The 23,180-nt window shown below is 52.5% G+C and overlaps 1 protein-coding gene and 1 long non-coding RNA gene across 7 annotated transcripts in view; both read left to right on the top strand.

Moving 5' to 3' along the window:
- LOC101690122 overlaps positions 1–7,095 on the top strand; it is a 31,139-nt gene extending 24,044 nt beyond the window's left edge. Inside the window, exon 3 of the long non-coding RNA XR_200160.3 lies at positions 5,753–7,095. This is a non-coding gene — a long non-coding RNA (uncharacterized LOC101690122). The remainder of the gene's footprint in view (positions 1–5,752) is intronic.
- A 2,395-nt stretch (positions 7,096–9,490) lies between these two features.
- The window catches only part of LONRF3 (LON peptidase N-terminal domain and ring finger 3), a 38,860-nt gene continuing 25,170 nt past the window's right edge, over positions 9,491–23,180 (top strand). For 2 of the 6 annotated variants that reach the window (XM_045068254.1, XM_045068253.1), the window contains exons 1-4: positions 9,491–10,557; positions 13,526–13,644; positions 17,137–17,259; positions 21,383–21,538. In XM_045068254.1, the coding sequence (XP_044924189.1) occupies positions 9,669–10,557; positions 13,526–13,644; positions 17,137–17,259; positions 21,383–21,538 (1,287 nt within the window). In that variant the 5' untranslated portion in view covers positions 9,491–9,668. The remainder of the gene's footprint in view (positions 10,558–13,525; positions 13,645–17,136; positions 17,260–21,382; positions 21,539–23,180) is intronic. The other 4 variants (XM_045068256.1, XM_045068255.1, XM_045068258.1 and 1 more) reach the window with 2 other exon arrangements.

The following is a 23,180-nucleotide window of genomic DNA, read 5'->3' as shown; positions in this document are numbered from 1 at the left end:
ATTCATATGTTCTAGTCCCCAGGGTTTTCAGAGAGTTTAGAGAAAGTGACTTGTTCTATCCTGTGGCTAATTAGTGGCCAAGCCTTGTACTTAGGCTCATTCTTTCTGAGCCCTGGACTCTTCATCTGAGCCTCCCTGGGATAGAAGGCTTTGCTTCCAGGCTACTCATTAAACACTAAGTAGAAAGAAAGGAAAAAATGTCTTAAAGCTCAGGGGTATGAAGACATCCTACGCTGACAACCAATTAAAGACTCAGATAAAATACTTCTGAAATGATTATATGCTGCAAAGCAGTTGGTGGGGAAACAGGACTTGAATTCCTTAAAAGGGATTTACAGTAAAGATCTAGAAACTCATCTAACGGCCTGTTCTAGAAGTGCGAGCAAGAGATGTCCGGGTAGAATGCCAGAGTCCTGATTGGATTCCTTCTGGCTCTCGGACCCGGTCAAATCATTGCCCCTTCCTCAGCCTCTATTACTCATCTTAAATGAAAAAAAAAAAATGATGCTAACATCTAAATTGCTCCCAAAGAGTGAACTAAGGTCATCTAATCAGTCCCCACATCTGCTCCATTTTGTCTTAAATGTCCCTTGAGCCCTCATTTCTCCCTCGCCTCACTGTCCTTCCTTTAGTTCATCTTTCTACCTGGTCTCTCCCAGGCTGGGCTTTGTCATTCCGCTCTCCTCCACGTTGCAGCCGAAGATCTTTCTAAACAGCAAAGCCAGTCACATCACGAATCTGCTTTAAACCCTTCAACAGCATCTTCTTCCTCTCGGGATAAAATCCCAAGTCCTTACACTGGTCTACACAGCCCTTCATGGCCTGGCATCTGCCCACCTCTCTAGACTCCTACTACTTGTCTCACTCAGATGCTAGCTCCAGCCATGACACACTAGCTGCGGTTCCCTAGCGAGCCAGCCTTTCTCACCTCCGCAGTTTGCAGTGGCTTTTCCCTCTATCTCAAATGCTCAGTCCCTTCCAGCGCACCTTTCCTCCCCCTAACCCCATAATCCTGTGAATCCTTGGTCCATGTTACTCACCTGGAAGCCCTCCCCTGATCTGAACTCACCTTCTCTGTGCCCCCCATCAGCACCCCATGCTTCTGTCTTCTTAGCACTCATGTCCTGATTAAGACCACCTTTTCCCATGGTAGTCCCGCTCAGTTCTGCGCGACTGCCTTACCCATCATGTTTCCAGTGGAGCCTGTTGAATGAATGATGAATGTTTAAATGCTTTGTAAATTGCAACTTGCTACACAAGTGTTAATTATTGTGTAATATTACTGTGTTTGGGTTGGTGGTGTAATATTGTTGGCCTACTCACCCATTTGATAATAACGAAGATCACATTTCACTTACATCATTCTGGTTCCTTCTTAAACACAATAAAGGTTACCACTTACTGAGTATTTAGTCTGGGCTAGGTTCAGGGGTAAGATTTGAGACATACGATCTCATTTACACATCATCAAAGCAATATTACAAGCTAGGTTCTATGCTAAGCATCATCCCCATTTTTCAGATGGAAGAACTAAGGCAGGCTCAAAGAGGTTAAGTAGCTTGCACAACATCAAATAAGTCGATTGTGAATCCAGTTTCTTCAAGGTCCAAACCCGACTTCTAGTTGCACTGGGATGGGTCAATCAGTTATGCATCTGCCTTTGGCTCAGGTCATGATCTCTAGGGGTCCTGGAGTCTGGCTCTCTGCTCACTGGGGGGTCTGCTTCTCTCTCTCTCATTCTCCCTCTAAGTTCTCTGTCCTTCTCAAATAAATAAATAAAAATCTAAAAAAAAGAAAAAAACCAACCTGAATTCTGACATCTCCCAGTTTTCCCAAGGTTGTCAGATAAGGACACTATCAGCTGTGAAAAGCAACCCACAGAATGGGGGAAATGGGAGAAAAAAAATTGCAAGGCACATGTCTAATGAGGGATTAATAGCCAGAATATAGAGAGAAGTCTTAAAACTCAACAACAAAACTATAATAAACAGCCCGATCTAAAAAAAAATGGCCAAAAGACTCGAACAGACATTTCGCCAAAGAAGACATATAAATGGCCAGTAAGCAAATTAAAAAAAAAAAAAAAGCTCAAATCACTCATCATCAGGGAGATGCAAATCAAAACCACAGTGAGATGTCACCTCACACCCATTAGGATGGCTCTGATGAAAAGAAAACAACAGAAAATGACAAGTGTGGACAAGGCTATGGAGCAATCGAAACACTTATGGATTGCTGGTAGGAATGTAACATGGTGAAGCCACTGCGGAAAACGATATAGTGGTTCCTTGAGTGAAAAATAGAATTGCCAGCCAGTCACCATATAATCCCATAGTTCTTCTGGGTATGGAGCCCAAGAAGTGAAAGCAGGGTCTAGAAAAGAGCTTTGTATACTCATGTTTATAGCAGTATTATTTGCAATAGTCAAAATGTGGAAGCAACCCAGCTGTCCATTGACTGATGAATGAACAAGCAAGAGAGCAAGATGTATGTACCTATAGGGGACTATTACACAGCCTTTAAAAGCAAAGAAATTCTGACACATGCTATGACATGAATATTGAGGACATTTTATGGAGTGAAGTAAGCCGGCCACAAAAAGCAAATCCCATGTGGTTGCACTTATTTGAAGTGACTAAGAGTTGCCAGAGTCATAAAGACAGAAAGTAGAATAGTGATCGGGGGGGGGGGGGGGGCTGGAGAAAGAGGGGAATGGAGAGTTGCGGTTCAGCGGGTGCGGGGTTTTGGTTTTGCAAGATGAAGAATGTTCTGGAGGTGGGTGATGGTACTGGTGGCACAATGATGCGAATATACTTAATACCACCAAACTAGACACTTAATATGGTTAAAATGGTCAATTTTATGTTTTGTATATTTCACCACAATTTATGACAGATATTAACCAGGCTTGCCAAAGTTCTCAGGTTAATTTCCTTCTGATGGATGTTTGCTGTTTTCCCTCCAGATAACCTGCCCTTTATTTCTTTTTCCTCCTAAGACCAGACAGCTCTTGGCCAGGAACTCTAGGGCCCCCACACTGGCCAGTACCCCTATAGAGGGCAGGGCCCAGCCCCGGGCCTTTAGCTCACTCCCCTGGAAAGAAAGCACTTCTACTCCGAAGGCAGTCGGTACATATTTTACCCACAACAGTTGACAGATGACTGTGGATTCCTTCTGTTCCCAGGAATCACATCGGGACTAACTGTACTGTGCATTTGCCATTACTGGTAGCTAATCCCGACAGTGACGCTGGACATCGTTATTAATAGGCAAAGGACACACCAAGAGAGAGGGGAAGTGGCTGGGGCTGAGTCACACAGCAAAGCTAGGACTCAGGACTCAGAGCTCCCAGTCTCTAACCTCACCCTGGGCTTTGTCCCACACACCTGGCAGTTCCAGAGACTTGCTCCTTTTTGTCCCCTGGCCAGCCTACAACTCTGAGTAGGTCTGATCTGTCTTGCTGAGAAATGAAGCAAAATCTTCCTTGAGATGATAGCTTCTGATATTTTTATTTCTACTGGTTGGCAGGAAACCAGAGACCACACTACTTGCCGAATGACGTTCAACATATCATTGAAAGTCTCGGGGCATGGTGGGGGGGAGTCTCTGGACCCTCAGTTTTCCCTTCAGTAAAAAGTAGACAAGAATTATTGATATTCACCACCCAGAGAAACTAAGGGTGAGCTAGAGAGAGAAGGATTGGGGTGTACTTATCCAATCTATTCTGCATTATCCTTTACATGAGTGAACCCCAAATCTAACTAAGCATCAAAATCACATGGGTAGCCCTTAAAAATAGAAATCCCTGGGCCTTGATCAGCCCAGCTTCCTTGAATATCTCCCTTTCCCTAGCCAGGTGGCCTCTGATGTGAAGGGAATCCCCTCGAGTTGAGAAGTGAGGTGGTCTTTAACTTCTCTAGTTAAATCCTCTCCAGCCTGGCTTAAAGGCACCTTCACTATGAGATGGGAAGCAGTGCCTTCTGTCTCCTTTGAGCTCTCGCTTGGACTTGCTGTTCCCCCAATTTTGGCACTTCTCACATACTGCCTGTTATTTTTACCTAACTATTTCAAATCTTTGCCTCTTGTTTCCTCAGTTAGCTACTGGAGGATAAGAATGGTGCCATACCCTTCTATTATTGCCCACAAATGCCAGCTCCGTTAGCACATAGTATATGTTCAATAAACATTTGTTGAATTGCAAATCATGTAAGAAACCTGAAATAACTTCTAACTTATTTGGGGAGATGTTCTGTTCTGTGTTCCTTGGAAGTTTTCTGCTCACGTGGAAAGAACGTTAGACAGAGGCAGGGGGCCTAGCTTCCAATCTTGGTTGTCTCATGGATCCCCACAGCAAGTCACTAGCTTTCGCTAGCCCTCAGTTCCCTCAATTGTGAAACCAGGACTGATTGGTGAAGTTTTCATACTTTTAGTTTTCAGCTCTGGCTTTTGGCTACACTAGATAGCAAGGGGCAGCCTTTTTCATGTTAGTGCCTTTAAAGCTCCCCCCCCCCGCCGCCATAAAGCTAAATAAATAAATAATTTCTTTAAAGATTTTCTTTATTTATTTGACAGAGAGAGCACAAGCAGGGGGAATGACAGGCAGAAGGAGAGGAAGAAGCAGGCTCCCTGCTCAACGAGGAGCCCAATGTGGGGCTTGATCTGAGGACCCTGGGGTCATGACCTGAGCTGAAGACAGACACTTAACCAACAGAGCCACCCAAGTGCCCCAAGGCTGCGTCAGCCCCAGTTCATAAAATGAGAAACTCAAGTAAACATTAAATAACTGCTTTGGCCAAGCTTCTGGGCATAGCGTGTGCACACATGTGTGTGTGTATATGTTTGTGCATGCGTGCAGGGTTGTATGGGACTCTCGGCTCCTTCCAATTTTAGTATATGTGCTGCCGAAGTGAGCACAGGACTGTCAATGCTTAAAATCATCTGCATCTTCACTATCTCCTCTGTGAATGACCCAGGGCAAAGGTATGACCTTCTAGTTGGATGTCCTCTTGTCCCTCTGCACTCTCCCATCCAGAACCCAAATGTCCCCTGCTGTGTTCAGTAAGATCTGTTCAAATTCTGTCCTTCGAAGGGCACCTGGGTGGCTCAGTGGGTAAAGCATCTGACTCTTGATTTCGGCTCAGGTCATGATCTCAGGGTCCTGGGATCCCTTCCCTGCATCAGGCTCCACACTCAGCGGGGAGTCTGCCTGAGGATTCTCTCCCTCCCCCCCATACCCCTTCCCCCTCTAAAACCAAACCAAATCAAAAACAAAGACTGTCCTTTGAGGAGGAGATGAAGGACACAAGACGCTAGTCTTGCCCTCGTGGAACTTCTGGTCTAAGAAGCTGGGATTAAAATGTGTGGGAAAAGTATGTGCAACCCTCTGTAAAGGGAGTACCTGGGAGCCAAGTGCTGCTTTGCTGTATCTCCACCTAAACAGTGCCTGGTATATAGAAGATGCTCCACGAATATGGGAAAATGGCCATGGTTTCCAAACTTTTTATTTATTTTTATTTAAATCCAGTTAACATATAGTGTGTTGTTATTTTCTGTTCTAGTAGGTAGAGTTCAGTGATTCGTCAGTTGCATGTCACACCCAGAGCTCATTCCATCACATCCCCTCCTTAATGCCCATCACCCCATTACCCCAGCCCCCCAGTCCCCCTCCCATCCTCTCCGGCAGCCCTCAGTTTGTTTCCTATGATTAAGAGTCTCCTATGGTTTGTCTCCCTCTCTGGTTTCGTCTTTTCAGACTACTCATTTTAAAGAAGGGAAAGCCATTCTTCGGTGAGATTTGACCTCAAGCTCACCACGAAATGGACAGACTGACAGCTGCTGTGCTCCCTGGCGAAGGGAGCTAGGGTCAAGCCCTGCCTGCTGTCTCCTCTGGACCCCAGAGAGGTTCTTCAGTGCCCAGTTGGAAAACTTGCTATAGTTACTGGAAAAGGATGTGCAGATCAACCCTGCCGCATGGGGGATACTAGCATAAATAAACAGTGGTTTGAAGCACCAGGCACTCCAAAGGGAATATTTGCATCTGAAAAAATGTTGTCGGTCTCCCCTGTCCCCTCCTTCTACGCAGCCCCAAGTAGTGAGAGCAGAGGGAAGGAAGTTTGGAATAGGAGGCTTTTGAGTTGGTCCACAAATGTATATTGCGGTAATGTTTGTTCACTTTAAATAAAGGAAAGAAAGCCATTGTCGTAATGTCTTCCAGAATTCCACAGAAGCCCCTTTGGTGTTATCCTACAGGCAGTCCTGATATGCAGATACAATGGAAAATTCTTATGCAGTTTGTCTGGTAATTGAGTATGTGGCGCTGCCTGGTTTGGGTCCCAGGGCACCCGGCATTACCCTGGCAGCTGTTAACGTTCCTGACGAAATTCATGGTCAGCTTTAGGCACACACAGATGCCGAAGGGGGCTACCTGTTGAGAGCATCTCTACACCACGCCTGCTGGACTGAAACCTGCTGCCTGCCTTGCCTTGGTCTTCTTCTTCCCGCCTCCAACCCCGGTGGACAAGGGAGGGAAATCTCTCACCCAGAGGATGCTTGCTAACTCATCAAGGTGGTCCAGGGAACAAGGCTCATCTCAGAACTGCATCCGGAAGACAACCGGCAGTAACCAACATCTTTTTAAAAACTTGTCAAAGGGAGAAAGATCTTGAATTAAGTTTTCATCATTATCCGTCTCATGGCCCTTTCATTACGTCTCATTACCCACCAATTACCTACAGACTGTCCCTCCTCAAAGGTGTCAAAAGGGGCAGACAGATAATGTTGGGAACCCTGCTATAGACTGAATGTTTGTGTCTCCCGCATTCATATGTTGAAACCTAATCCCCAGTGTGATGGTATTTGGAAGTGTGGCACTTGGGAGGTGATTAAATCAAAAGGGCTCTCACTCTTATGAATGGAATTAGCACACTTATGAAAGAGAGCCTGGAGACATCCAGGCTTCCACCATTTGAGGACACAGCTGGTGAAGATGGCTGTCTATGAACTGGGAAGAGGGCCCTCACCAGACACCAGATCTGCTGGAATCTTGGTCTTGTTCAGCCTCCAGAAGTGTGATAAATAAATTTCTGTTTCTCATAAGCCACCCAGTATATAGTATTTTATTATGGCAGCCTGAATGGACTAAGACTGAGCCCATTCAACAGCAGAGCAATTTGAAGGGTGAAAGGAGCTTCCTTTAGTATTTTACTGGGAGCCCCAGCTTCTCCTCCACTGCCTGGCTTGGCCATCTCCTTCCCTCTTGTCAAGTCCCCTGACTTCTCTATCTTCAAAATCTAGCTCTTGGGGCGCCTGAGTGGCTCAGGCCATGACCTCAGGGTCCTGGGATCAAGCCCTGCATCAGGCTCTCTGCTCAGCGGGGAGCCTGCTCCCCCCTCTCTCTGCCTGCCTCTCTGCCTACTTGTGATCTCTGTAATAAATAAAATCTTAAAAAAAATCTAGCTCTGGCCTGACCCTGATGAGGACAGGAGTCTAGCCGCCCCCGCCCTTCTGCTACTGCTGACTTCACCCCCTTGTCCAAGCCACCAACCAACACCCTCCCACCCCCAGAATCTGGACTAGTCTTTTACTAAAGTGGTTGAGTTGCTATCATGAAATTCAGTCTTAGGATAGAAGTCACTGAAGGCGAGGGCTGGAGAGAACCTTGATGATCAGGAGAAACTAAGGCCTGAATGGAGGACTTGCCCAAGTTCTCTTCGCAAGTCATGGCAAAGCTAGAGCTGCAAGCCAAGTTTTCCTTTGAGCACCTTATGCCTTTATGGCTACATCCTGAGCTCCTTGGTTTGTTTTCTTGTTCTCCCCCCACCCCCCGCCGCTGTCCCCAGCATTCCTTCTCCCCTCTGACCCTTTCCCCAGTCCTGTATCTCTAGAGAAAGGCTCTAGAAATCCCTGCACGACGGTGTACTTTTTTTTTTTTTTAATTTTGGTGTTGTTTGGAGGGATTGACAACCTAAAGAGACACAGAGCCCTGACAGAGCCCTGTGATGCCCAGCTCTGAAACATGACTTGATCCCGACTAAGGTCATCCCTGACATGTATTCAGAACCCCAAATATCGGTTCCTAGAGTTTAGGTCATTTGCCCAAGGTCCCTCAACTAAGAGATGGCCACAGCGGGAGCCAGCTGGAGGTCTTCAGATGCTGGGGGAGACGCTGGGCCCCTGAGCGCGGCTCCAGGCACTGCTCAGAGCTTGCAGGCTGTGGAGGCTCTGGGAGCCAGAGGCAAGCCCAGACCCCGTTCCCCTGCTCGCAGCAGCAAGGCCCCAGGGGACATGCGTTATTTCTTTAGGTCTTGAAGCCTCTTCGTTTTGCGCGTGTGGCTCCTGTCAACTTCTGGGTGGGGAGAGATGGCGTGAGCAGTGCACATGGGCCTTCTGGAAGGAAGCGGGGCATCCTCGAGGGAGCACGGCTATTGTGAGCCCAGCACACCGGCCTGAACACAGACCTCCCCACTGCGCGCCGGGGCCGAGACCGCGGCGCTTCGGGGCCGCGAAGCTGGAGGCAGCTCTGCCTGCAGCTCGAGCGCGCCGGGACGCGCGGACTTTCCCGGGAGGAGCGCTCTTGGTTCCGGTCCCGCCTGCGGGTCGCCTACGCTCCCAGGGGACCTGCCGATCCCCGCGGAGTTCTCGTGGCCGCGCCCCCTCGTGGTTCTCCCCGGAGCCCCTCTCGTGCCCCCCATCCCCCTGCCCAGGGCCACGTGCAGCAGGTTTTGGCGCTGGCGGGAAAGACGCGAGTCGCGGGGCACGCGAGGCGCCACCCCTGGGGCCCGTCCGGCAAGCGCATCTTCCTGACGGGTCCCTCGCGGTCCAACCGAACTCTCCCGGGCCCGCTGCTTCGGTTGGCTCCCAGCACAGAAGCGCCTTCGGATGACCACACTCACTAACTTTGGGGGGGAACTCCCCGGGGAAGGCGGCTAGGGACCCCGAATGTGAGCCGGGACGCGGCTCCCAAGGCTCACGAGCCGCCGCCGGAACTGGAGAGAGAGGGGCGTGTGGGCTTCCCGGGGACCGTCCCAGCACGCTTCCCTCCGCAGACGTCAACCGTCAACCGTAGCCCCTAGGCGGGCGAGCCTTCCGCGTCTCAGAGATCTGGCGGGCTGCGCCGCTCGGGGTCTTTGCGTCTCGAGGGATGGGTTGGGGGCGGGGGGACCGCCGGCGAACGGCTGGCTGAGGAGACCTGTTTGCCCGCGGCTTTGAAGGTGGGATCGAGTAGGCTCCGCTGACGGAGAAACCCGAGAGAAGACTTCGGATTTTTTTTTTTCGCCCTTCCCTCTCCTCAGAAAAGCATCCACATCGTGGGGTGTGGGAATAAAGAGGAGAATAAACACAAACAGCCTCAAAAAGACGCCAAGAAAAGCGAAGCCAAAAGAAGCAATCGCAACACTGTTACAAAACTGTCTGGTTTTGTAACAATTTCCCTGCAGCCGGCCAATGAGCGGCGTGGCGGCGCGTCACGTGGTACTGTTTTATATAACACTTCGCTGAGACAGGACAGTTATCAGTCGGCGCGAGGCGGCCGGCGTCTTGCTCGCGGAGGCGCGGCAGCGAGGGGCGCGCGGTAGCGCGGCGGTGGCTGTCCGAATTCTCTTCAGTCCCTGCTCTCTGCTCTGGGTCTCCGGCCCCTAGACGCCTCTTCCTGCGCGCCTGTCTCTCTCTCTATGGATTCACTTCAGACCGGACAGATGCTAAGCGTGACCGCCGAGCTCGGCGGCAACAACTTAGAACTGGCGGATCCGGCGGCAGCCGAGACCCGCGCAGGCATGGGCCCCCAGCCGGGGGCGGCTACGGAAGGCTCCGCACCTTTGGCCGCTCGGGAGCCGGAGCCGGAGGAGCCGCCTCCGAGTCCCTCGACCCCCGAGTACAAAGTCCTGCTCGAGCAGGCTGACGCCCTGGCGTCCGGGGGCCGCCTCCGGGAAGCCTTCGAGGTGTACCGACAGCTCTCCGAGCGGCAGCAGCTGGTGGCCGAGCAGCTGGAACAACTGGTGCGCTGCCTGGCCCAGAACGTCCCGCAGGGCGAGGTGCTGCCGCCGGCGCCCCCGGACGGGAGCGGAGCGGCGAGCTGTGAGGCGGCGGCGGGAGAGGCAGGGGCGCCAGCGGCCGCTGCCGCCACCGAGGTGTGGGACGGCTTCAAGTGCAGGAAGTGCCATGGGTTTCTGTCAGACCCCGTGTCCTTGTCGTGCGGCCACACCTTCTGTAAGCTGTGCCTGGAGCGCGGCCGGGCAGCCGACCGGCGCTGCGCCCTGTGCGGGGTCAAGCTCTCGGCGCTGATGGTGGCCGCCGGGAGGGCTCGCGCGATCCGGCGAGTTGAGCCGCCGCCGGCGGCCTCCGCCGCGCCTCCGCCGCCGCCGCCGCCGCCGCCACCGCCGCCGCCACCGCCGCCGCCACCGCCGCCGCCGCTACGGGTCAACGTGGTGCTCAGCGGCCTCCTGGGCAAGTTGTTCCCCGGCCCCGCACGGGCGTCGCAACTCCGGCACGAGGGCAACCGGCTGTACCGCGAGCACCAGGTGGAGGCGGCGTTGCTCAAGTACAACGAGGCGGTGCGCTTAGGTGAGCCCGCGGCGTCGCGGGGCCGGGCCGGGGGGTGGGAGGGGAGGGGGGAAGGACCGCGGCGGGGTGTTGGGGGGGCGGACCGGGGCCCAGGGGGCGCTGGGGACCTTAGGTGGGGGGGGGGGAACGAGCCGTGACTGGAGTGGGGGAGCGGTGTCTGGAGTTCGGACTCTAACTTGGTCTGGGTCGCTACCCATTTCTCGCCCTTTCAGTGTCCCTGTCTGTCCCTGTCGCTCTTTGTCTTTTTCTGTGTCTCCCCGTGGGATGGATTCCCGAGTCTCTCCGTCAGCTTTTGTCTGGGTCACCGTTTCTCTGTCTCTTTCGCGGGCCTTTCGCATCTTTGTGTTCCCCCCCTCCTCCCCCCACCCTGTCCCGTTCCTTGAGTCGGGTCGCGCGGTGCCAAAGTCTGTCCCTCCGCCCTCTCCCTCCGCGCGCCGGGGCTCCTCTTGCACCTGCCCGCACCTTCCCCGCGGGCGGAGGAACTTCTCACCCTGCCCACACTGGCGCCGGGGCTGACCCGCGACGTTCGGTCGGCGCGGGCGTCTGCGGCTCGCGCCCGGGCCCGGGGCCGCCGCGATGGCGGGAATCGGCCCTTCCGGGGCCGCGGCTCCCGGTGGGGTGGGTCCGGCGTGGAATTAGGTCAGGAGAGCACTGGTTGCATAAGGGCCGCGAGCGGCCCGGGCCGGGCGGCCCCTCCTCCGCGCGGGCGGGATTGTGTAACGGCTGAGGTAACCGAAGTGGGCCACGCTCGCCTCGGAAACCATCCCGCGAACGTGTGCGGGGGGAGGGGAGCGTTCGCGCCCCGCTGCCCTGTGACTCATTGTCACCGCTTCCTATCACACGATCCCTGGCTGAAATAGATGCCCCCCCCCATTCCGCCCGCCCGCCGCCTGCGCCCTCTCCTCGCACCCCTACCCCGCCAACCTGGCGGGCGACCGGGCGGCGCAAGTGCTCGGGAATCCCCGGGGACCGCGGGCTGGCCACGGATGGGGGCGTGTCGCGGTCCCCTGCTGCCGCGCGCTGCGGGAGGACGGACAGGTGGGCTCGGCGGCTTCAAGGGCAAAGTGGGCAGCCCCACGGTTCTGGCCGCACCGGGGCGCCCGAGCTTCCTCGAGGAGCCGCTCCCGCCGACCCTCCGCGCGTCCCAACCCAGGAAGTGGCTGCCGAGCCGCGGGCGGGTAGTGCCCAGCTCTGGCCGGTCGCCCGGAGCTCGGCCGGGGCGGGGCGCGGCGTCCGGCGAAGCGAGCCGGGGAGGAGGCGGCAGGGCCGGGCAGACTGGGCTCTGGAGATCCCAGGGCGCCCTGAGCCCAACTCCGACGGGTGGAGGCGGGGGAGGGCTTGAGGCTCCACGTGTTGACTCGCTGCCCGAATTTGCAACAGGTAGTAGGGGAGGGGGAGGAGCGCGGGCTGGCGGTGCAAGGTTGCCAGGCGAGGTAATACACCCGCCCCCCCCCGCCCCCCCCCCCGCACGTCCTGTGCGCAGGCAAGGCGCGGTGGGAGCCGGCACGGGGCTGGCGAGTGCCGCCGATCAAAAGGGATGGCATACACTCTAAACTCTGCTAACGTCTGGACAGCGGGTAATGGGGACCCAAGGAAGTCCTCTGCATGGCCCTGGGGAAAAATCTCGCGAACTTTGTTGGAGCCCAGTCCCTGGGCAGGAGCGGGGCAACCTGGAGACAATGGAGGTCACTTAAACCCAGATCTCCAAGGGAGGTTCCATTCTTTTTAGCCATACCTCAAGGGCCAGGAAAGCCCCTCCCCGCTGTCTTCCTCCCCCTTTGTTGCTGCCACCGCTTTTCCACTGGGAGTTTCTTCCTTCACCTCTGTTAATCTGAGCCATCAGGGTGAAAACAATCGTGACAGCCTTACCTTTTTAAGAGGTAAGGGGCCTCCCCAGTAGGTGAGTATCTCTGCGCTGAAAGATGGCCATTGTCCCCTTATTATTCTGCGTAGTGCACACCTTTCAGAAAAAGGAACGTGTCCCCCGCCCCAACTTCAACGCTTCCAAGGTCTGACCGGCAGGCTGTATGATTCGGAGCAGATGCCTTCTGCTCCCTGGGCTTGATTTTCCTCATCTGAAGAATGGGTTGGTTGAATCAGGCGATCTCTAAAGGCCTGTCCAGCCCTGGCATCTAGCGATTCAAAGTGTTAGTGAGAGCCAAGCTCACTTCATTCCCAGCAGCCTTGTTCAGGTTCACTCACATTTGGCCATCTAATGAGAGGACAAAGCCTTGCAAGTGCATTCAGAGAACGTCATAGGCACTGGGCTTGGTAGACAGGTGTTGCTAATGTCATGAGTAGACTAACCTGGACTTGTCTTCCTGGTGGGCAGCCTGGGGGGTCACATCTGGCCACCTCCCTTTCTCTCCTCCCTGGCCCATTTCCTCATGGGTGATACCTCCCTCAGAAGCCAGGCTGCCCGTGGGTAGCCATGCATAGTCGCGATGAGGGGGCCAGGGTTGCCCCATGTCAGAGCGGCTAATGCATCGCTGACCCCACAGGCCCACTAAAGAACCACTTGAGAAAGAAGCAAAAATCACTTCTTTATGGGGTGCCTGGATGGCTCAGTTGGTTAAACATCTGACTCCTGATTTCAGCTCAGGTCATGATATCAGGGTTATAAGATGGAGACCTGAGTGTGGAGCCTGCTTGGGATTCTCTCTCTCCCTCTCCCACTGCTCCTCCTCTCTCTGTCAAAATAAATAAATAAATAAATGGAAGTAAACATACTTAAAAAATTACTTCTGTATAGTTGGGAAAGCTCAGACCCAGAGTGGCTGGGAAGCAGGGGGTAGTGTGGCAGGGCAACATCAGGGCTGGAAATGGAGCCTAACCCTTTGGATCCCCAGTAGAAAAATCCTAGATAACTTGCCATTTGCTCAAGACCCTTTCTCAGTAGAGGACTTAGTTTTTGCCCTGGGACCACTAATGAGAGCTTTTTTTTTTTTTTCTTTCCTCATTCTGGCAGCTCCAAATGACCACTTGCTTTATAGCAACCGGTCTCAAATTTATTTCACCTTGGAGTCTCATGAGGACGCGCTGCATGATGCAGAAATAGCATGTAAGCTCCGCCCACTGGGTTTCAAGGTGAGTGGAATGGGAAGGCTGGGAATGGGCTGTGCTATAGATGGGAATTGGCAGGAACAGCTGCCTTCTTGAGGGTTTGGGGCACTAGAGCTCAAACAGAGCAGGGAAAAGGCTCTGCTAAGGAGCTGGGGATCCCTTGGCGAAGGGTGACTCAGAGGTCTGCAAGGGAACTGGATTCTTCCCCACTTTACTTCTTCACCTGATGGTCTGCTGAGCAGCTTAGGCTTTGTGACTCTTCGCACATGAACTTGGCAGTCAAACCGCCTGTGTTTATGCCCCAGCTCTGCTCCTTCCACCAGCTGTGTGGCCCTGGGCAAATTACTTAACCACTCTGTGCCACATCTCCTCATCTATAAAATGAGGGGGGGTATTTAAAGCACCTACTTAACAGGCTCCTTCGTGAGGATTATGTGAGCTAATATATGTAGGATGCCTAGAACAATGCCTGGCACATAGCATTATATGGTCTGTCATTTTCAGGGACAGTAGAAAGAGGAATGTGAGAGAAGTATTGCTGGCTGGTTGTGTTATTTCGAGTCTTTCATATAATCAACCTGCTGGTATCCCCAAACATCTAGGTCGCACGAAGGGTGGTTGGAGAAAGGCTAGACACCTCTCAGGATGCTAGGAAGCAAAGTGTCACTTTCTGTATCTCTGGCCTCAGGACTGGCCCTTAGCCACGTATCCATATTTTGTTTAGGAGATTAGGTTTGAGCCTGGGCTCTACTACTTGCAAGTTAAATTGCCATGGGGAAGTCGCTTCACTTTCTGGACCCCAAGGGTCCTGGGTTGCAAAGCACTGCTCTTGCTCTCTCCCCAGTTGCCTCCTGGGGAATGTGGTGTGAGGGTCACAGGTGAGCGTGATCGAGAGGCCATTCTGGGAGCTCTGCCGTTTGCTGGGTCTTGGTGTAATGTTCTCTCTACACAGCCCCCAGGATGCCACCTCAGAAACCCACCTTACCCAGGTTCCGATCTGTGATCCTTATCTGAATCCCATGGGGCCAGAAGTGTTCAGGGTCCAGAATATTTCTGATTTCAGAAAGACCACATACTAGGTGGCACCCTCCGGGAGCTCTGGACAACATCCCACAATCATACACACTAATATTTCTGCCGTACCTTACATGAAAATTCACACTAAATGAGATGGAGACTATGACATATTCTATATCATATATATTTGCCACCCAATAACTTCTGATGCCGAGCTTGTGAAACTTTGGACTATCAGACTGCTTCTGGAACTGGGAACCTCAGATAAAGCATTTGTGGACCTGCGTGCTGAGCCATTAGTGTCAGAGGGAAGCTCTTATGTACTTTGATGAGAAGGTTTTCATGGGTTATGGCGGAGTGGTATGTGCTCCTTCCCAAGGGACAGATTTACGGTTTACTAAAAGTCACCAGTGTCTGACCCAAAGGAGCTTCAGTGAGAACATATCTGCTTTATAGCTGTGCAGGTCAGGAAGCTGCCTGGGGGTAAGACTTCCCTTGCAGCTTCTTCTGCTCCCACCCTAAACCTAGGGCCTAAGGGTGGGAGCCTTCATGGTGCAGTGGGAAGCAGGGCTAAGGAGTAGCGGACCATTTAAGATGAAATGGGAAAAGTGACTTCCCCAGTGAAATCAGAGTTGGTGGAAGTTGTAAACAGGAGTTTCATTTCCCCAAATTGCTGGGGTAAACAGAGAGGCAGTGCAGAGAACAAATGGTATTGTCTTGAGGGTTGAGAGAAGATTTGAACTGATCCATATGATTCAAAACCAGCCCATACCCCAATTTGCATACTTCTCATCATTTCTGTGTACAATGCCCCTAGGGGCGAGGTACACCTCCTGCAGCCCTAGTCCAGCCAGTCCAGCCAGGTGCGGTGGTATTATAACTTATCCTGCAGGTGCCACAGCTCTCAGTGGGTGGGCTGGCTGTCCCAAGCAAGTGGAATATGTGGGCTGCTATTTGGTATGATTGGAGGGGTCCTAGAGGCCTCTCTGGTCTCCCAACACTTATCCCCTCTAGCTGTCCTGAAATGTCATACAAGCCTTTCTCCAGGGGACCCCTGGTAAATGGTGCTGGGAGGAGCAACGAAGGAAGCCATCATTGTATCATCATACCCAGGTATCAGCTAAGATTAGGCTCCAGGAAGAGGGTGGGGGGCATAGGAGAGGACCTCAAGAGGTTTGGAGCAGAGGCCACAGCTCAAGAAGGCAGATCCCTGCCTATGGAGCCTGTAGCCAGGCCAGAGCCAGAGGACACCACCCCAGGGTCTGTAGAAGCATGTTAGGAGGGGAAGCTGGGAGTGCCCAGCAGGAGCAACCTGGATCGTTTTCTTCTCTAAGTTAGACTCAGGGTCAGCCATAGAGGCAAGAGAGTGGGGGCCCCCGAAGGGCACCCTAGATGACTCAAGAGCAACGCCCTCCCAGCCAAGTTGCAATGGCCACCTGTCCCAAGGCACGGAGAGAATGTTGCCATCTTTCCACCTCTTTTTTTGCTCCTCCCTCTTCCCCAGGATGCTCTTCTGCTACCTCAAGACTTTCTCTGCTGAGACAGTTGGGCAGAGACCTCTGAGAGCCCTAAAACTTCTTTATACTTTTTTTTTAAATATTTGTCTATTTATTAGAGGGAGAGAGAGAGAGAGAGCGAGCGCACATGCAAGGTGGGGGGAAGGGGCAGAGGGAGAGAATGTTCTAGCAGACTCCCACCAAGTGGGGAGCCTGATGCAGGGCTAGATCTCACAAGCCAGGAGATCAGGACCTGAGCCGAATCCAAGAGTCAGATGCTTAACCAACTGAACCACCCAGGTGCCCCCAAATCTTCTTTATACATTTTAAAGGTGTGGGAAGGGAACAGAAGTGAGCTGAGCCCACAGGAGGGAAAGCATTTGCTCAGTCTCTGGTTGGCCCTCTGAAGGGAAATCAGCTTTGCGGGGAAGAGCATTCTGGGGGTCCTACACCCCAGTTCTAGTTCCAGCTTTGCCACTAATTATACCTTGAGGTCTTGGGGAGGTCATGTCCTTTCCTTGGGCCTCTTCTGAAAAATGATCAGCAAGTATAGGCGATCATTCAGCCAGTAATGCGGACTAGGTCTTTGCTTGACAGACTAGTTAATAGAAAGGCCTTTCTGGGTGGGTTCTGGAAGCTGGACTAGTACGTGCTTAAATGAGGGTTCTTGCTATGTTTGGCAGTGCCCCCACTACAACAGTGGGGCAGTGGGAGGTCATTTGGCACAGTTGTTAAGAAACTGGACTTTGGTATCAGCCAGTCCCAGACTTAAACCCTGAGTCCACAATTTACTAGCTGTACTACCTTTGGGCAAGTCACTTTTCTGGGTCTCGGTTTCATCTGTAAAATGGGCTTCAGAACTTTTGCCTACATGATAGGACGGTAGAAAGGCAGTCCTTCTAAAACCCTTCACACAGTAATGACTGCTCATTAAGTGTTCGGCTAGGGTCAATAAGTCGGTAGGTGAATAAGAACAAGATTGAATGTTAATGTTTTCTTCCAGGCACACTTCAGAAAAGCACAAGCCTTAGCCACCTTAGGCAAGGTGGAGGAAGCACTAAGGGAGTTTCTGTATTGTGTGTCCCTGGATGGAAAGAACAAAAGAGCAAGATCTGAAGCCCAGAGGGTGAGTTGAGATGATGTCAGGTCCAGCTGCCCAGTGGGCTCCCACTTCTCTGTCTTCTCCAAAGAGGGAAGTGAGGGAACTGCCGTCCCTGGCATTTAGGGCCCTGAGTGGGTGGCTCCCTTGGTTAAGGGGGCAGGAAGGAGACACAAGAGCCAATTGCCTAGAAACACCATCCTCTTGGCATGTGCAATCCGATGGAGCCGTTCCCGCATTTTTGGAGGAGCCTCCGAGGAATACTCTTGCTTCTTCTAGTCCAGGTCTGGGTTGTGAGTAGGAAAACCACCCAAAGCAAACCAGACAAGTTAACATGGGGGTGGCGGCTCACTGAGGAGGATCTGGCTGTTGATGGAGAGAGGTCAGGGCTGCGGGGCTTCCCAGAGTTGTAGAACTTTGCTTTGGCTGAGTCACAGCTTCACTCGCCCCACCGGGTGAGCTCCTCGCCAGGAATGGATGCTGGTTACCATCTCCCCTGCTATATGCAGAACTCCAGCCTTCAGTCTTCACTAGTAATAGAACACACACTGTCTCACGAATGTAAGTCAGGGACCATGACGATATAATCCAAGCCGTCATTCCAACTCTTGAATCCCCGGAGAATGTGGTGGTTTTGTTTCGTTTTGTTAATTCACGAAACATTAACCCTCCTGAAGGGCTCAAGCGTCCCCAGCTCTGGGAGTGCAGTGCTTTCTGTTCCACAGTGTGCTTTCACGGTGGGGCTAACTGGCCCGGAAGTCGGATGCTGAGAGTCAGTGGTGGCCTCTGCCCTCCTTGTGCTCCTCCCCCTGGTCCACCACCTGTCTCAAGTGCCTCTGTCCCAGCGAGGTTTGGCAGAGCCGTGGGTGAAGAAAGGGAGCAAGAGAAGGATTGCTTTCTGAAGGTTCCAGAAAGGAATCTTTAGCATCATCAGTGAACTAGGAGAAGCCAAGCTCTGGAGGTTGCACCTTGCACAGATTTCTTCTCTGGAAGGTTGCTTTGACCTGGTTTAAAAGTGGACAGGGTGTCCTTGAGAGGAGTACTGGTGGCCAAGAATTGCTCCAGGCTGTGAATCTTAAGTGTGGTCCATGGTGTAAATAAAAATAATAATAATAATAATAACACCACCTAACATTTATCCAGCATTTCCAGTGTACCAGGCACTATGCTAGGGCTTTCTGTGGAGGATGTAATTTGACCCCCACAGCATTCCTATGAGGGTAGCTGCGGTTACTTATCCCCCACGTTACCGAGGAGATAGATGAGGAAGCTGAGGTTTGATGACTTCCTGAGATCATGTAGCTGGTGATTGCTGAAAAGGCATGTAAACCCAACTCCATCTGCTTCCAGGGTCTGCCTTCTTAGCCATTCCACCATTCTTTCGTCCCAGGAGGACATGCCAGGGGGCTTGATGCTCGCTGAGGGGGTGGGGTGGAGAGCAGCAGTGGCACCATCCGGTTCTGGGGGCGGGGGATGGCCAAAGGTTGGTTAGAAGAATCTTGACTTTGGGGGCAGAGCGTGCAAAGGCCAGCAGAGGCAGGGGTCAGATCCAGGGGCGAGTGGTCTCTCTACTCCTGTTCATCCATTTCCATTTCCTACTTGGCCTGAGAGGCTCTGGTGTCGTCAGCTGGGTCGACCTCTCTTGCCAGCCACTTTTGTAGACCTGCTAGTGTCACTTCCTCAACCGCCTGACGGGATAGGGGCAAGGGCCATGCTAAGCTCTGGAGACCCAAAGAGGCATAAGCCACCGTCTCGGTCCTCAAGGACCCTCCAGCCCCGCATGTGTCATACAGTGCACTAAAAATGCCAGACAACACAAGGGCACATATGCCCATGATGAGTGTCCTGGAGTTCTGAAGCGGGGCGGAGAATTTAGAGGCGAATTTCCACTGACTGTGATGAGGCCATGGCAGCCGTATACGAACCCCGAGGGCCCTCGGCCTTTCTTACTTACTGTCCTGTTCCAGTTTCAGGGTTGAAGATTTGACAAAGGTGGTCCAGGTTCACTCAGCAGGAATCGGCTCCCTTAGGCACTCCCAGGCCTAGGTTTCTTTTTAGTGTTTGTTTTTACCTCGGATTCTCTCTTTCCCCTTCTTGACCCATTCAGGTCTTTCTAAGGCTGACACTGAAGTGGAAATGACTTTCTTTCGTGTGGAATGATTATTCTCACTCAGTGTTGACCCCAACTTTTGTTTCCCAAAGCCTCTGGGAAGGTCTAGAATGCAGTCTTAGGTAGTGAAGGGAAGAAGCGAAGTGCTGTTGCTGTTTCTGCCTTGTCTCCTTCAATTTCTCCCCTCTGCCCCCTTCCCACCCCCGTCCATGCTCTGCCCTTTTAACCGTGTCCCTTGGGATGCTGTGCGGCTGCCACTGAAAAGCACCATGTTCTCTTTTCAAAAGTTCTTCTCTCAGTTCCGGTTAGTTAACACACACTGTTACATCAGTTCCAGGTGTACAACACAGTGACTCAACACTTGCATACATCAGCCGGTGCTCCTCCCGGCAAGCAAGCCCCGTGCTCCTTGGGTGAGAATCCTAGGGACACTACTTCAGAAGTGGTTGGTCCTTTGGGCCCCTCAGGGGGGCTTCGGAAGGCCAGCTCTGGTTCCTGGGGAGGAGGGGCCTCTGAAAGCTGGCATTTGTGGCCCCGGGGCACTGTGAGTACCTCCTCGCCTCACTCCTTTAGAAACAACTTCCACCTGGGAAGTGGGTTTCCCAGAGCTGGAAGGAAACTGCGATCTGTCTGAGGATTTGGGACTTGAACGCTTGGCCTCTGCCTGGGCCCTGGGATGGATAAGTGTCTCAGTTCAGTTCCATCCGGGGTGATGAGTATGTACTGGACATGGTCATGGGCCTCCAGAAGCTGGGCACCTGGTTAAGGAGAAAGACTCAGGTGTGTGGCACGATCTGAGACTCAGGCAAGACCGAGCAGTGTAAGGTGCTCCGTTATGGTGCAGCAGAGAACTCGAATGGACCAGTGACATCGGGGGGCCCGAGCTGAGGCACTGGAGCTGGCGCTGGACACTGAGCAGGCTTTGGCTCTGTGGAAAGTGATAACATCTCAAAGAGCCTTGTGAAGGCACTGCTAGGGGCCAGCAAGGGGACAAATGAAACAGGACAGAGTTTGGTCGGAGTCTCTGTCAGCCTCCCTCGATCAGTTCATAGCCTGTTCCCCTGAGCAAGGGCGTGGAGCGCCCTTTAGTGGGTCTCCAGACACCGCAGCGGCTGCGCAATGGTAAACACTTCCATGTGTGCTGGAAGCCAAGTGAGCTGCTTTCTTGTGTTTTGTGTTACATACAGTATGTCCACGCGTCTGTCTGTAACCCGTGCTGGCACAGGGGAGAATTGAAGCAAGGATGTGGGCAGCTCGTGGGGAAGCCTGCACGAGAACACATATCCTTGACTCCCAGACCCTACTGGGTCTTCTGTGTCTTCACCTGCCACCTCCCCTGCTCCCCACCTTCTCCAACCACAAGGGAAACCTGCCCCAGACAGGAGCCTGCGCGCCTCCAGTACCTGAAGTTACCCAGGAGTGAAGGCCAGAATGGGGGAGGAGAGGCTGGGTTCTGCTCTTCCCACCACTTCACTGTGGAAGGGATTAAAGGTCCAAGGAGGTTGGTCCGAGGAGGAGGAGGCAGAATGGGCTGGTAGGGGGAAGACATGGAGGAACCTAGAGGATGTGTGTAGGCTTCTACCCACGGGGCTGCTATGGACGTGACTGCAGGTCCCCGCCATGTTGTTTGCCTCCTGCCTTCACCTCTCTGTGTCTTTCCTCCTAGATAGGTCTTGAATTCCCACTGCAGCTATTTCTACGGAATGGTAGCATGGGAGTGATGGCTCTTAACTTGGCTAGGATGACAAAGTCATCTGTGATGCCATTTTGAGATCCAGATTCTAGGGCCACACTTCAGACCTGGGGGAGCCAGGCGTGGGAACTTGGAACCTGGGGTGTTCATTAGCTCCCCAGGTAGCTCGGGCGCACGCCAAACTGAGGCCCCCTGCCCTGGTACGTTGGGGTCTCTGGTTCCAGGCTGCTTCCCTGGAGTTTCACCCTGCGAGCTGTGTCCCCTGCCCCTGCCTCCCCCTCCCCCACCCCCACCACCCAAGCACCTGTAGAAACTTAAGCAGTGAAGTCTTCTGTTTTATGTCACAGCTTCTCCTTAGTTTCTTTTCACCATCAGTCCCGGGGGACTCTCAGGAACATTTTCCCGATATCCTGAAGTTGTTGGCACCTCACCCTAGATTAAAGGAACACGTAGAATCAATGGCTACTGAAGGCACCAGTCATAATCTACCAAAGTTGTCACAGGTAAAACTCAACTCACCCAGCTCGCTCGCGATGCTTCGTTTGGCTGTTGTGTGGGCAAACGTGGGAGTGAGCCCTACCTCTCCTTCGGTTCCTGAGAAGGAAGAAATGGATTCACTAGTGGTTGTGTTCTTTGCTAGAAGGTTATTTCTTACAGATAAGACCGGATTTCAGGCATGGTCCCAGGGGGGTTTGGTTTATTACCTTCATTTTTCAGTTCTTGATCAGATCCAGCTGAGAGATTTGACAGAAAAAAAAGGAGTAGGAGTAGGCCCGCTTCCCCTGGAACCATTCAATCCAGGCGGCTTTATCAGCTTAGGGGTGGAGCCTGGGAAGAGGCCTAACAACCCCTCCTTTCCTGCTTTTTTTGTTTGTTCAAGCTGCTGGTCTTTGAGCACCAGCTGAGTTCCCTGTGCAAAGACAGCCCCATTTGATCCCCAAGTAGAGGTAATTTTATATTCCCCCACGGAGTCTTACACATCAGTAGACTTCCAGGACATAGTGGCAGCTGGGAAGAGGGAAGCAATTTGGGAAGAGTTAAGTCCCTGGGAGGGAGATGGGTATTTGTGCCCATCTTTGGGAACAAGAAAACAGAACCACGGAGGAATGGGCTCTAGGTCCTGGCTTTCTCAGCAGAGAGTAAGTGGGCAGAAGTTGGGGCTCAGAAGTCCAGACTTGAAGACAGAATTTAGCCCTGAAAACCCAGGCACCTTGAGGCAATGGTCTCCCTGCACGCACCAATCCTTGCCGTGTGTTCTTCCCCTGTGTGGAAGCCCTGTGATCTCCAGGGCTTCTTGGGTTCTCTGACAGGCAGGAAACTTATATTTTTCCCTGCTTCTCTCCCTGCTCTTAAAAAGGAATAAAATGCAGGCGTGCCTTTCTTAAGAAAACAAAAACAAAAAACGGGGCCGAACCGAGTATCTTCAGAAGTCAGAGAACACCTAGTGCATTTCAGTAATGTTTGAGATCATCAGTAGATGACTGAGAACGCTCATAGTTGCCTGAAGAAGTGCCTGGAGTGACTTCTCACTTTAGCTCAATCAGAAGTGAGGGAAAATAGCACCCCTGGCTTTCCAGGGAGAGCCAGTTGTGGGGAAAGGGGAATTGGGCTTCCACATAAACTTTGCATTGCAAAGCAGTGTACCCCCATGTGGATGCGGCATAGAGGAAGTGGAGGGTGCCACACCGCTCTGGGGCTGCAGGTCCCCTGATCTCCCCAGGTTAGAGACTGAGAAAACCCATATCCTTTTTCTTCTCATCTCACCGTTCTCTCCCGACTACACACTCCCCATTTTCCATCTGTCTACCATTTGGAGGGGCTAGGGGTTGAAGGGAAAGAAAACAACATGAGCATTTGGGGACTTGCAGACTATGGATTTAGAGCAGAGTTCAGGGTTCGCCAGATAAATCTGCAAGCACCTTGTCACTGGATTTATTTCTAGATCCATTTTCAAATGCCCTCTCCTGGACAAAAAGTCTTGAAAAGACTAGAGACATTATTGGTCGTTTTGCCAAGTGACTTGTCTCTTTTTCAGACATCTCACTCAAAATCTAGTCAAAAGAGTAGTTTGTTTTTTGGCTAGTATGACACGGAGTTCTTTTGACCGGTATAACGCAGAGCTCTGGAACCCAAGGGAACTCCACA

Source organism: Mustela putorius, unplaced genomic scaffold, assembly GCF_011764305.1.
Source record: "Mustela putorius furo isolate JIRA1106 unplaced genomic scaffold, ASM1176430v1.1 tig00003901_pilon_pilon_pilon, whole genome shotgun sequence".
NCBI lineage: Eukaryota > Metazoa > Chordata > Mammalia > Carnivora > Mustelidae > Mustela > Mustela putorius.
This window is presented reverse-complemented; position numbering and strand designations above follow the sequence as displayed.